Raw genomic sequence first — 14,154 nt, 5'->3', positions numbered from 1 at the left:
TTTTTTTTTATCTTTTTCATTGTTGTAGATTTTGTGTTTGCTGGGTCTTTATGTTTTTCTACTTTTTTATTTTGATTTGTAGGATTGTTAGATTCCTTTGTGGTCACCTTAATACTTACCCCTATTTTTCTAAGTATATACCAGTCTTTTATTACTTTATATCACCTTGACTTCCCCTCCATATGAAAAATCAATGTCTGCATTTTTTTAAGTCCCTCTTTTTTGTTTTAATATTGTCCTTTTTTACATATTTATATCTGTTTCCCTATTTTAAATGTTTTAGCTTGGATGTATTTTCAACGTCCCTGAGTCAGTATCTGGTTGCTCTGTCCTGTGTTCTAGTCTTGGGTTGTTATCTAGTGTTATTATCTAACCATAGGACCCCCTTTAGTATTTCTCGTAATTTTCGTTTGGTTTTTCCGAATTCCCTGAACTTCTGTTTATCTGGAAATGCCCTAATTTTGCCATCATATTTGAGAGGCAATTTTGCTGGATATATAATTCTTGGCTGGCAGTTATTTTCCTTCAAGGCTTTATATATGTCATCCCACTGCCTTCCTGCCTGCATGGTTTCTGCTGAGTAGTCTGAGCTTATTCTAATTGGCTCTCCTTTGTAGATGACTTTTCTTTTATCCTTAGCCGCTCTTAAAATTCTCTCTTTATCTTTGGTTTTGGTAAGTTTGATTGTAATATGTCTTGGTGACTTTCTTTGGGATCTACCTTACGTGGGGTTTGATGAGCATCTTCGATAGATATCTTCTCATCTTTCATGATACCAGGGAAGTTTTCTGTCAACAAATCTTCAACAGTTTTCTCTGTATTTTCTGTTATCCCCCCCGTTCTGGTACTCCAATCACTCGTAGGTTATTTCTCTTCATAGAGTCCCACATGACTCTTGGAGTTTCTTCATTCTTTTTAACTCTTTTATCTGATTTTTCCTCATATAAGTTGGTGTCAAGTGCTTTATCTTCTATGTCACTAATTCTAACTTCTACGGCCTCAGTTCTGCTCCTATGACTTTCTATTGAGTTGTCTAATTCTGAAATTTTATTGTTAATCTTCTGGATTTCTGATTGCTCTCTTTGGATTCTTGCAGCCTATCAAATTTGTCATTATGTTCTTGAATAACTTTTTTAAGTTCCACTACTACTTTGTCTTTGTGTTCTCTGGCCATTTCTGCATTTTGTAGAATTTCCTTTCTAATTTCTAGAAGAGTTCTGTACATTAATCTTTTGTATTCTGCCTCTGGTAATTCCAAGAAATTCTCTTTCTCCAGAGAATTTATTGATTCTTTATTTTGGGTACTTGCTGATGCCATCACGGACGGCCTCTTTATGTGATTTGATACTGACTGTTGTCTCCGAGCCATCAATAAGTTAGTATAATTTTATTTTATATTTGTTTAGTGAGTCCTAGCTTCTTGTTTTGTTTTGATATGCCCCAATAGGCTGCTTGTGTGCACTAGTCTGATTATTGGCACCTTTGAAGCTCTAACGTCCTGTCACCAGGTAGTTAGTTCTGTAACTAAGTATGTGCACATAGGAGTCTGTTAAATTTTCCTATACGGGTTCAGCTCAGGTGTCCAGGAAGTCGGTCACCAAGTGTGTGGTGCAGGCTTTCACCTACAGTCCTAGAGAGGCATGGGTGATTGGTGCAGGCACTGGACTCTGGCTGTGGTAGGGGATCATGCACTGAGCCAGGCAGGGGGCTGACAGCTGCCCGAGAGTCTGAAAAGAAATCGTGTCCCTATTCCCTAGGGCGAGTAGGTAGGTGAGTTTTACAGCCGGACTATGAGCACCCCACTCTGTTGGCTGTAAAGACTCGAGGGCACCAGTTTTTCTTGGACTCCTGTAGCAGGTGACTAGGTGGTTTAGGTGATGTCACCAGTACTCAAGCCCCTGTTGCAGATCAGTAAATGTGCCCATGTAAGGGGCAGGGCTGTTTCGAGGGTCATAAATTTGCCACTTCACAGCTGAAACAGCTGAAGTTAAACTTCAGATGTTTGCCCTGTTGTACTGTGGTAGTGAGGGCTAACGGTGTTGAGACAGCTCCCCACAAGTCTATACAGGGGCATAAGGCACTCAAAGTCTGCGGACCCCTTATGCCTGTGCCTAGCAAAGGAGCTGCCAACCCTGAGTTCCTGGCTTAGGGGAGCCAGTAGCTTATTTGTTCCCTCTCCAAGACCAGGAGAATGGGTCAGGGTGCCTTTTGGGATCTACTTCTGGCTCAGCGGACTCCTGGTGCAGAGCGCAGAGGGAGGAGGTAAAAGGGAGAGAGGTTTTTCCAAAATGGGCCTCTTTTTTTTTTTTTAAATCCTCCGTGAAAGGCCACACACATGTACTTACCTTTAGCCACTTGGGAGCTGCTTTTCACTGATTCGGAGTGTCCAAGCAGAATCTCTGCTGCTGGATCTCTCTTGATGTGGAAACTGCTTCCCGAGCACTTGCACAGCTGTTTGCCTGCTTCACTGAGGACCCAGCGTGGCTGAGGAGCTGCAGTCCCACTGCCGCTGCCACTCTGGTGCTGCTGGCTTCTTCAGAACCCTCTCCCTCTCCCCCTGCCACTCAGTCCGATTCCTCAACTTTGCCTTGTTCAGGGCTCCTAGATATTCATATATAATCAAATCACTTGTTTTTCCAGGTCTTTGTTGTAAGAGGGATATAGGAAGCGTCTGACTACACAGCCATCTTGGCCCCGCCTCCTGAATACAACATTTTAGAAGTCATATACCGTGACCAAGTGGGATTTATTCCAGGCACTCAAAGATGGTTCAACATTAGAAAATCAATTAATGTAATACACCGTATCAATAGAACAAAGGAAAAGAACCACATGATCATCTCTATGGATGCAGAAAAAGCATTTGATAAAATCCAATACCCTTTCCTGAGGAAAACCCTAAGGAAGATTGGAATAGAAGGGAAATTCCTCAATGATTCAGGACATATATTCAAAGCCAACAGCCAACATTATACTTAATGGTGAAAGACTGAGAGCTTTCCCTTTGAAATGAGGAACAAAACACGGGTGCCCATTCTCACCACTTCTGTTAAATATTGTATCAGAAGTCCTACCCAGAGAAATAAGACAAGAAAAAGAAATAAAAGGTATCCAGATTGGAAAAGAAAAAGTAAAATTATCTCTATTCATGGACAATATGATCCTATACACAGAAAATCCCAAAGAATCTACAGAAAAACTTCTAGAGCTAATAGAGGAATATAGCAAAGTTGTAGGGTACGAGGCCAACAAACAAAAATCAGTTGGATTTCTAGACACCAGCAATGAGAAATCTGAAAGGGAAATTAGATAAACAATTCCATTTACAATAGCATCTAAGAAAATGAAATACCTAGATTAAATCTAACCAGCAACATGAAGGGCTTATTCAAGGAAAATTATAAAATACTTTTGAAAAAAGATTTAAGAAGACTTAAATAAATGAAAAGATGCTCCATGTTCTCGGGTTGGAAGACTTAATATTGCTCAGACGTCAATACTACCCAAAGTGATCTACAGATTCAATGCAATCCCAATCAAAATTCCAATAGCATTCTTTACAGAAATAGGAAAAAAAACAATCCTCAACTTTATGTGAAATGGCAAGAGGCCCCAAAGAGCTAAAGCAATGTTGAAAGAAAAGAACAAAGTAGGAAGACTCACGCTTCCTGATTTTAAAACTTATTATACAGCTACAGTAATCAAAATAGCCTTGTACTGGTATAACAATAGACACACAGACCAATAGAACAGAACTGAGATTCTAGAACTAAATCCACATACCTTGGCCAACTGGAGCCCTGGTGGTGCAGTGGTTAAAAGCTTGGCTGCTAACCAAAAGGTCGGCAGTTTAAACCCATCAACCACTCCTCGGAAACCATATGGGGCAGTTCTCTGTCCTATAAGGTCACTATCAGTCTGAATCAACTGATGGCAATGGGTTTTGGTTTGGTATAGTCAATTGATTTTTGACAAAGGCGCTAAGTCCACTAGATAGGTAAGTAAGAGTCTCTTCAATAAATGGTGTTGGTAAAACTGGATTTCCATATGCAGAAAATGAAACAGGACCCATGCCTCACACCATACACAAAAACAAATTCAAAATGGATTAAGAACCTAAAACCATATAATTTTTAGAAGAAAATGCAAGGGTAATGCTCTTGGTCTTAACTTTTAACAGTGGATTATCTAATATAATAAAAAAACCACAAACAGCAAAAGACTAAATAAGTAGGACTTCATAAAAATTAAAGTTTTTTAAAAAATTTTATTTAGTTTGTTATTGTTGAGAATATACACAGCAAAACATGCACCAATTCAAGTTTCTACATGTACCATTCAGTGACACTGATTACATTCTTTGAGTTGTGCAACCATTCTCACCCTCCTTTTCTGAGTTGTTCCTCCACCATTAACATATATTCACTGCCCCTTAAAGTTCCTATCTAATCTTTCAAGTTGCTCTTATCAATCGGATCCCATACACATAGTTTTTAAGAGCACATAATGTTCAAGGTAGGCATTTTTTTTTACTAGTTAAGCTAAACTACTATTGGTTTTAAGAAGATTTCAGGGGACGTTTTTGGTTTAAGGTTTAAAGATTATCTCAGGGCAACAGTTTCAGGGGTTTATCTAACTTTCATGGCTCTAGGAAGTGTGGAGTTTAGGATAAAAATTTAAAACTTCTGTTCAATAAAAGACTTTATCAAAAAAGTGAAAAGACAAGCTACCGACTTAAGAGAGTATCTTCAGAAAACATATGCCTGATAAGAAACTAATAACCAAAATATATATAATACTTCTAACACTTAACAACAAAATGCCAAACAGCCAAATCAAAATATGATCAAAGGACCTGAACAGATATTTCACCAAAGAGAATATTAAATGGTCACTAAATACATGAAAAGATGTTCAGTGTCATTAGCCATTAGGGAAATGCAAATCAAAACCACAATGAGACACCACTTCACTCCCACTAGGATGGCTAAGATAAAAAACTGGAAAATAACAAGTGTAGGCAAGGATGTGGGGGAAATTGGAATCCTTATCCATTGCTGATGGGAATGCAAAAGATATAGCCATGTGGAAAACAGTGTAGCAATTCCTCAAAAAACTAAAAACAGAACTACCATATAACCCAGCAAGTTCACTCCTAAATATATACACAAAAGACCTGAAAGCAGAGACTCAAAAAGAGGCTTCTACACCAGTGTTCATTACAGCACTATTCACAATAGACAAAAAGGCAGAAACAACATAAATGTCCATCAACAGATGAAAGGATAAACAAAATGTGGTACATACATATAATGGAATACTACTCAGTAAGAGAAATGAAGTCTTCATACATGCTACAATATGATGAAGCTTGAGGACACTACGCTGTGTGAAATAAATCAATCACAAAAGGACAAATATTGTACAACCTCACTTACATAAAAAGACAAGAACAGACAAATGTATAGATACCAAAGTTTGTTAGCAGTGATGGGGCAGGGGGAGTAAGGGGTAAAGGGAAAGTTAATGCTTATGTGGAACGGAGTTTCAGTTTACATGATGGAAAAATTACATTGATTAAGGGTAAGGGCTGCACAGCTGGTTAATGAAATTGATGTCAGTAAGTTGTACACCTGTAAAAAGTTGAATTGCCAAATGTTGTGTGATAAATATATTTAGAACAACAACAACAAAAAGAGCAGATGCTAAGGCTGCTTATGTACAACCAAATACTTTGTGGGATTTGGTTTCTTGTTTTGGAGGTTTAGGGTCATGGTTTTATGGGACATCCCAGTTAACTGGCCTAATATCATGCTTAGTGCTTCTGTTCTACCTACTAGTTTTTGCATAGTGCCTAGGGTCTTAAAAGCTTGCAAGCAGCAATCCAAGGCACAACAATTGGTTTCTATTCACCAGGAGCAACAGAGGAAGATGGAGGGTCAGGAATAGGAGGAGGAAATGGAACGTGTGGCTAACTGCCTCCATGAACAACTGTCTCCTTTGCTACGAGATCAGAAGAACTGGATGGTGCCCAGCTACCATTACTGAACATTTTGACCAAAGATTCTATAGAAGAATCCTGATCAAAAGGGGGAAAATGTAGAACAGAATTCAAATTCTCATGGAATCCAGACTTTCTGGATCCATGGAAGGCTGGATTAATCCTCGAAAAGGTTGCCCTGGGATAATCGTTAAACCTTAAACCAAAAATATTCCCTGAAGTCTTCTTTAAACTAAACGATAGTTTAATTATAATTAGTAAAGAATGTATGCTTTTGAGCATTGTGCTCTTTTAAGAACTATCTACGTGAAATCAAATTGACAATAGCAGCTGGAAAAATCATATAGAAAACTTAGGGGGCAGTGAATTCATGTTAACGAGGGGGAACAATTTAGAAAAGGAGGGTGAGAATGGTTGCACAACTTGAAGAATGTAATCAGTGTTACTGAATTTTACATGTAGAAATTGCTGAATCAGTGTATGTTCTGCTGTGTATATTTTCATTAACACAACAAAAAAGATTTACAGGTTGTCAGTCTATTCAACAAAAGTAAAGGGACAAAGAAAACGCAAACATAAGGACAATCCTAGCAGAATACTGCCCAGCACGTTCCATCTGCCTAACAGCCTCTACTTACCCCAACCCCCCAACACAGATCAGTCAAGTTCACAAAGTGACACAGCTGAGCACACAGTATTTTCAGAAGGCAGAGTCAAAGTCTAGGAAAACGTGATGGGGCACTCTCAGGATTTTGGGCTGGAGGCAGAGAGAACGATAGGACAGGACAAGAAGCAGTGGCTCACTGGACATGTCAGAACCACCACACGCTCACCTGTATCCTCTGGTGTCGTCAATGCAACGTGCAGCAGAAACAAAAGTCAATTCTTACTTTAAATTCAAAGGAAATTGTGTGATGGGAATTGATAATAGACTCTCAAAATCAAACAGTAACTGTTTCATTGGTTTCTCTGGCCAGAGGCACCCCATAAATGAATAATCAGTTTCAAGGATAGATGCCCCTCAATATCTGATCAACTGCCAAATCATGTAAAGTTACGTTATGACTAATGGTCTACTTAACAATGAACATAATAATAGCCCAGAAGTAATCACAGATTTTCAGCACGATGTGACTGACAGCAACGACTTCCAGGCAGACTGACTTACACGTGGAATGAATTCGATATAATAGAATTAGTGATCTGTGAGAGCTAAAACCAAGCGTGTCTGTTGCATCACCACACAAGGTAACTATATATTTATTACTGACCTGGTAACATTACCTTAAGTCAATTTCAGACAGTTACAAATTATGGTACTCAACTTTGAAAACATGATTATCATTATTTATTATTAGAGCAAATTGTCAGGACAAATGAATAAGTGAATAGTAACTACTGACACCCGGAGGTTTTCCTCATTTTGCCAGTGTGGATTATGCATGGCTGTAAATGGCTGTGATCCCAGGACACGTTATCAGCAATGGTGCCCTGATGGAGTTCCATGTCAGAAACGTGTATCCACGTTCTTTTCAAGGCTACACAGGATTCTATTCAAGTAACAGTCGTAACACGCCTAGATGCTCCCTGATACTCAGCGTAGGGTTGTTTCCAGTTTCTACTGTTACAGCTTGTTCAGCTGGAACCTTCTTTGTGCAAAAGATGTGTGAGAGAAGATGGGTCCACAGCTGAGGTGTTTGATGGTGCCCAATTTTAACCACACATATACCTCTTTATATAAAAAGGCTCTGTGTAAGTTTTGTGTAAGTTAACTATTGCTGACTTAAATCCTAACAGGAATCATGTGGTAAATTATTTTACAAATGAAAGCATTCTTCTGTATTGTTAACAATCAACTCATCTCCAATTTGTTAGTATTCAGTGTCTGGATTTTTGCATACTGAAATGTCTCAAAGCGGCTGATCCTATAGGCTGGGGGGCTGGGTAGAGGTGGGGGACAGGAAATTAGACAGGCCACCAAGCTGTTTATCTGCAAGGCAGTCTTCAGTGCACTGTTTTTCTTGCAGCTCTGAATACCCCTGCATTTTTACACCATTCCCCAGTCTCAGACTGCTCTGGTGAACAGGGAGGGCCAAGGGGGATGTCAGATGCACTGGGACCCAGAAGAGTGCATTTTAAAATGTGCCGTTGGTATAGTGATTCATGAGTCATGAATCCGAATGTTCTAGAACTAGAAGGGACCTGTTGTATCAGTGATTCAGCTTCTGTGAGAAAGGATTAAAAGATTCAGGACCCACAGAGCTGCACAACTTCCAGGATGGCAGTCCCAGTCTCCACTATGCCTGGCCGTGTTCTCTCACTTCCTCACAAGGGTATGTATCCTGTGATATCCTAACAGACTGAAATAGTGCTGAGAATCCAGCAGTCTTCCACGAAGCCAGCCATTAGAGACAGTAGCAAAAATGTGAAATGGCACACTTCTCACTAATTTTTCTTTCTTTTGTAAATAGTTATTTTTCAAAAAATATGCTATCTATTCTAAGTTGCCATTATGTTAACTTGCATATTACTATTTTTAAATTAATTCATAAATATTTAAAAATTCTCCATTTAATGTTTGATATGGTAAATATTAATATAACCCACATAGCCTACATCAACAAAAGCTCTTTGGGATCCTCAATCATTTTTAAGAGTGTAAGGGGGTCATGAGAAACATGTCTCAGCACTGTGGACGTGGCTCACCTCCTTCCCCTGCTCTGCCACTTCCATCTTCTAAGATATGTCCTTACTGAACGTTCTAATTAGTTGAGACATCTGATCATGACCCAACAGACATTACTGCAACCACCGCTACTCTTGAGATTGATATACACTGGTAGGTTTGGCATAGAAAATCTAAAAAACCTAACAGAACGCAAGACGTCATGTGCGGTGCCTGGAAACACAGAAGGTGCCAAGGACAGCAAGAGCATGAGTCAAGTCTGGGGACCTGGACCTGCCCCCCGGCACACCTGTGTGGCTGCGATATAGGGGGCCTCTATGGGACGCTGGGATGCCCCTCCCAGCAGAGCAATGTCCAGGGCACATGGTGTGTGTGGGGAGGGGGCAGGTCCTTGCAGGACATTATCAACTTTGGGGGGCCCGTCAGCAGAAACAAGGCCGGGAGCAGAGGCTGGGCCCGCTCTGCTTCGAGTAAGTGCTCCTGGCGTTCACCACCCTTCACAGGGAGGCCAAGAGCACAGCCCGCCCAAACCTCAGGCTGCTCACAACCACCACCCAGGTGTGAGCTGGGCAGACCCTGGTCACCTCAGCTCTGGCCATTCTGATGGGTACATACCACATTCTCAGCAGGTACAGGGGGACAGGTAGCAGGGAGTCTTTTAGCACAGGAGGCCTGGGGACCTGGTGGTGTAGCCAGAGGATCACCCTCTTAGAGAAAACCTAAAGCTTCCCACAAGCACCAGCTCTGCCCCACTGGAGAATAGGCTGGCAGTGGCAGGGCAGGGCAGGGCAGGGGCTGGGGTGAAGGCTTGTGACAAAAACGCTGGCACACCTGACTCAACACAATATCCATACATGACTGCTCATGATGGCCAAAGTGGAGGGCAGGGCTGGGGGTGATGGAAGACCGCCCCGCCAGCTTCTCCACGCACGTACCCTGCACTTGAATTCATAGTCCTTCAGGATTTCCGTGAACCGTTCTTCCTGAGAGAGGAGCTCAGTGCTCTGTGGCTCCAGCTGAAGTCAGACCCGGAGAGAAAGTGACAGTGGCAGAGATGCTGAGACAGGGCCTCTCAGGCCAGGTGGCCCGTGGCAGGCCACCTCCTCACCTTCCCCATGAGACCTTAACTGCCCCCCTCTAGTATCTCCAGGGACAGCCATTTAGCCCTCCCACCCCAGCCTTGTTTAAAAGGTCTTGGGGGCAGGGTTATTTTCCAGATGTATCCAGGTCCTGGAGCCTGTGCTGCCCTCCTGCCCTGCCCCTGCCCCCAGGGTGGGTCAGTGGAGGCTCACACCTGTGGGCGCCGAGCTCGAAGCTCTTCCTCGGCTCCCTGACCCTAGAAACAGGTGGCACTAGTGGGTCCCAGCCTTATCACTACAGAGGTCACACTGTGCTGGGCAGTTCTGGGTCATAGTGGCTTGTCCCGAAAGGGAAAAACAGGGAAAGTCATTGTGTTGATTTTCTCTCCATTCTAGAATTTTATAGAAAATACACCCATGTATTCTTTTTTAAGACAGCCCACCCTCCTGGCCACAGCTCTAGCAGAAAAGAGGCTTGGAATGAGCAGAAGCACTTGCCTTGTCCTTCAGCACAAACTCAAGGTCATTCTGCAGTTTCAGGACCAGCTTTTCTGATTCCGAGTGTTTCTCCACAACTTCAAAAATCTCCTTCTGTAACCGACTGTTTTCCTATAAGACACAGGCCGATGGTTTACCAGGTATAGAATACAGGGAAGGAAGACAACGGCAATCCTCTTTGTCACCTCTCCTTAAGGGAGCATCACAATCAGGCAAGCAGCCTCCTGAGGCTGGCTGCCGAGTGTCTGCAATGTGTGGGCAGCCTGGCCCCTTAGCCAAGCACGTGGACCCCCAGGGGCTTAATGCTTCCCCACTGTGTCTACCTCTCCTACCCTGAGAGCTCAACAAGGCCATGAGCTAGGAGAAAAGGTTGGAGATGAATCATTTCTGAGTGTATTTCTAAATGAGGGAGGTGAAATTGCAACAGTATAGCCCAGATGTCCATGTGGGGAGAAGTCCAGTGTTTGTGGACACCAGGAAGCTGCAGGGAGAAGAGGCAGGAGGACATGGAATTGCTTCTGGGACGTAGTGCTCAACCAAGACCCAAGGCTCTGCTGAGTGCTCTGCGGCTCGGAAGTTCTCCTGGAGTGAGAAAGGCAGAGTTCACGGGAGGGAGGGAAGACAGACAGAAACCAGAGAGAGAAACCACAGCTGGGGCGGGGATGGAAAACGAGAAGGATGACACACAGAAGTGTAGGAGGGGCTGGGAACAGAGGCTGCCTGGGATATCCAGCTCAACTCAGCCTGCCCCTCACCTGACAGCTCATCCTCTCCCCAGAGGCCTCACAGCTGGGGCAGGGAATCTTGGCCCACCTGTCTCTCCTGAGGGACAGGCCAACTGGGGCCAGATGCAGGGTGCAGTATGGGTCATGTGACACTCACACAAGCTCACAGATCCCCACAGCTGCAGGACATGCACTGGGGCTCCTGCAGGGTGGGCTTTAGGTTCTGGTCTTTTTTGCGGTCCTGGTCTCTGGGGGTGCAGGGGTGACAACTGCTGCTGCAGACCTTCCCATCCACCAGCTCAGAGCAGAGGGTGAGAGCTGTGAAAGCTCTGCACCGTGCTGGCTGCCCTACACCCTCCTTGAATTCTGGGAACAGGAAGAAGTGGTGCTGCCCCCTAAACCTGGGCCCACCCCCCTCCAGCCACCTGCCTTAGGCCACAGGCATTAACCGCAGGCGCTTGCCTGAACCATGTAAGTAACCATCCTATGCCTTCTCACCTGTCTGGCTGCAGGTATGGGGGAATGGCTCTTTCTTCATTGGCTGAGCAACACGACACGGCAAATCTCCCTTAGTTTGAAAATTGCAGGCATTTCCCTCCCTAAGGGCCTGGAGGTGTGGGTCTGGCTGTGGCCGTGGTCAGGGCACATGGGTATGAGAGGAGGGCCAAGTCCCACGGCCTCCCCAGCTTCCTGCACTCGCATTTCCCTTGGGCAGCACCTTGCTACCTTTAGAGCCAGCGCCAGCTCCTCCCGCAGGCAGGACTCCTCCCTGCGCAGGGCCGCGAGGTCCTCCTCCAGCCTAGTCCTCTGCCTGCTGGTCTGCTGCCAGAGCAGCTCTCGCTCCATCTCCATCTCTGAGCGAAGCAGGGCCAGTCGTCCGTGGTACCCCTGCTCCAGGTGCCTGCAATACACACACAGGCGAGTCTGCGGGTGCCTCCGGGACGCTTCCCTGGGCCACCTCCCCAGTGTCGCACATGACTCTGCCTTCTCGGAGCTTGCATGGCCCCTGGCATCTGGGCCACACAGCTCTGGACTCCATGATCTCCTGTTTGATAGAAGGTGGTCATCTTCCCTCAACTAGCTGTGAGTGCTCTGAGGGCAGGGGTTGCACAGTGGACACTGTCCTAAGTGGCTGGTCCGTCCGAGGGGAGGGGGCCCTACATAGAACCAGCCCTCTCACCAAGCAGGCACGAATGAAGGCCCTGCATCATTTAGGCTGTTACTTCTCCCTCCCTCTCCATGTTTTTTGAGGCACATGGCTGGGTTGGTGTACAGTCATCAGAACTGGGGGCCTCAACATTCTGTCCTGCTTAACCCTCCATGCCAGAGACAGCCCATCATCATTCTCATGTTAGAGATGAGGAGCCCAGAGGGCTCAGCTCACCCAAGGGGCAAGGGGCAACATGGCAGGATTCTAAATGGACATGCCCTACAGACCTCCCTCCCACCAGTGAGGGAGGACACGCCAGGCCGTGGGCACTGCTGAAGAGAGCTGGCAATGTAGGAGACCATTTCTTACAGCCTCAGGTGTACCCAGGAGAGCACCTTGAGTGAGCAAAGGGTTCAGGAAGGTGAGCCACCAGCTGAGTGTGGCCAGGGGCTTTCGGCAGACTGTTCCCCATGGTGAGGGTGAAGAAGCCCCACTCCCTGCTGCAGCGGGGACATCTATATGGCTGGGTTTTCTTATGTCCTTTCCTCTGGCCTGTCAGAAACCACATACACCATGCAGAGCCCGCCCCAGGACTGCTCAGTGTGAAGGGCGATGAGAGGTCAGGCTGCAGTCTTTGGGCGCCTTCTGCTGTGCCGGGAGCCTCCCTGCTGAGCTCCTGAAACTGTCTGCTAAAACATCTTGCAAAACACCCACCCACCTCACTAATCACAAGCATACACCTCGGTGGTGAAAGGTCTCAGCCTGAGCAGGGGAGGCCCAATGGATGAAGACAGCAGGGGCGGGCAGAGAGTGAGAAGCCAGTGCATACTGTGACAGCCCCACTTACAGAGTAGACTCGACACTTCTACAGCACCCTCTTCTCTGAAGGAAGAACAGTCCTGTGATGGCTAATTTCATGTGTCCACTTGGCTAGGCCGTGGTGCCCAGCTGTCTGGTCACACACTGGTTATGGTATTGCTATCAAGGCATTTACATGTGATTAGCATTTAAATCAGCCAGTCTTAAGTAAAGCAGATCATCCTCCATATCAATAAGCTGAAGGTCCTAAAAGCAGAAGGTGAAGTTTCTGGAGGGAGAAGGATTCTGCTTTAAGACTGTAAACATCCTACAGGAATCTGCAGCTGGCTGCCTGACCTATGGATTTTGGACTTGCCAGGCCTCACAATTATATGAGCCAATTCTTTAAAATAAATGAATTTCTCCATCCATCCATCCATGAATTGCTCCATCCATCCATCCATGAATCACTCCATCCATCCATGAATCACTCCATCCATCCATCCATGAATTGCTCCATCCATCCATCTATCCATCCATGAATCAGTCCATCCATCTATGAATCACTCCATCCATCCATGAACCACTCCATCTATCCATGAATCGCTCCACCCATCCATCCATGAATCGCTCCACCCATCCATCCATGAATCGCTCCACCCATCCATCCATGAATCGCTCCACCCATCCATCCATGAATCGCTCCATTGATCCATCCATCCATGAATCACTCCATCCATCCATCCATGAATCACTTCATCCATCCATCCATGAATTGCTCCATCCATTGCTCCAACCATCCATCCATCCATCCATCGCTCCATCGCTCCATCCATTGCTCCATCCCTCCATCCATCCATCACTCCATCCATCGCTCCATCGCTCCATCCATCCATCGCTCCCTCCATCCATCGCTCTCTCCCTCCATCCCTCCATCCATCCATCCATATATATATCTTACTGGTTCTGTTTCTCTGAGGCCATTGACTAATACAAAACCTAAAGATGCATTTTCTAGTTCTATTGACTCAGGTAAAACAGGGGGTTGGGGGTCTCAACTAACCAGAACGTGGTCATGAACTACAACCCTGCCACTTGGGTAGTCATGTGTCCTTCACCTGACCTCTGGTGAGAGCTGGAGGCACCAGGCGGGGGACAGTTGCTGTGGCTCTGCCACATCAGGTTCTGGCCCCAGGAGCTGCATGCCAGTGGCACCT

General features: G+C 45.1%; 1 protein-coding gene across 1 annotated transcript in view; it reads right to left on the bottom strand.

Annotated features, from left to right (window-relative positions):
• The window catches only part of NINL (ninein like), a 104,151-nt gene that overhangs the window by 56,021 nt on the left and 33,976 nt on the right, over positions 1-14,154 (bottom strand). The window contains 3 exon segments of the mRNA XM_023731357.1: positions 9,623-9,703; positions 10,265-10,375; positions 11,716-11,890. Of these exon segments, the coding sequence (XP_023587125.1) occupies positions 9,623-9,703; positions 10,265-10,375; positions 11,716-11,890 (367 nt within the window).

Source organism: Trichechus manatus, unplaced genomic scaffold (genome assembly GCF_000243295.1).
Source record: "Trichechus manatus latirostris isolate Lorelei unplaced genomic scaffold, TriManLat1.0 scaffold00042, whole genome shotgun sequence".
Taxonomy (NCBI): domain Eukaryota; kingdom Metazoa; phylum Chordata; class Mammalia; order Sirenia; family Trichechidae; genus Trichechus; species Trichechus manatus.
Note: the sequence above shows the minus strand (reverse complement) of the source record. Positions and strands in the feature narration are given on the sequence as shown.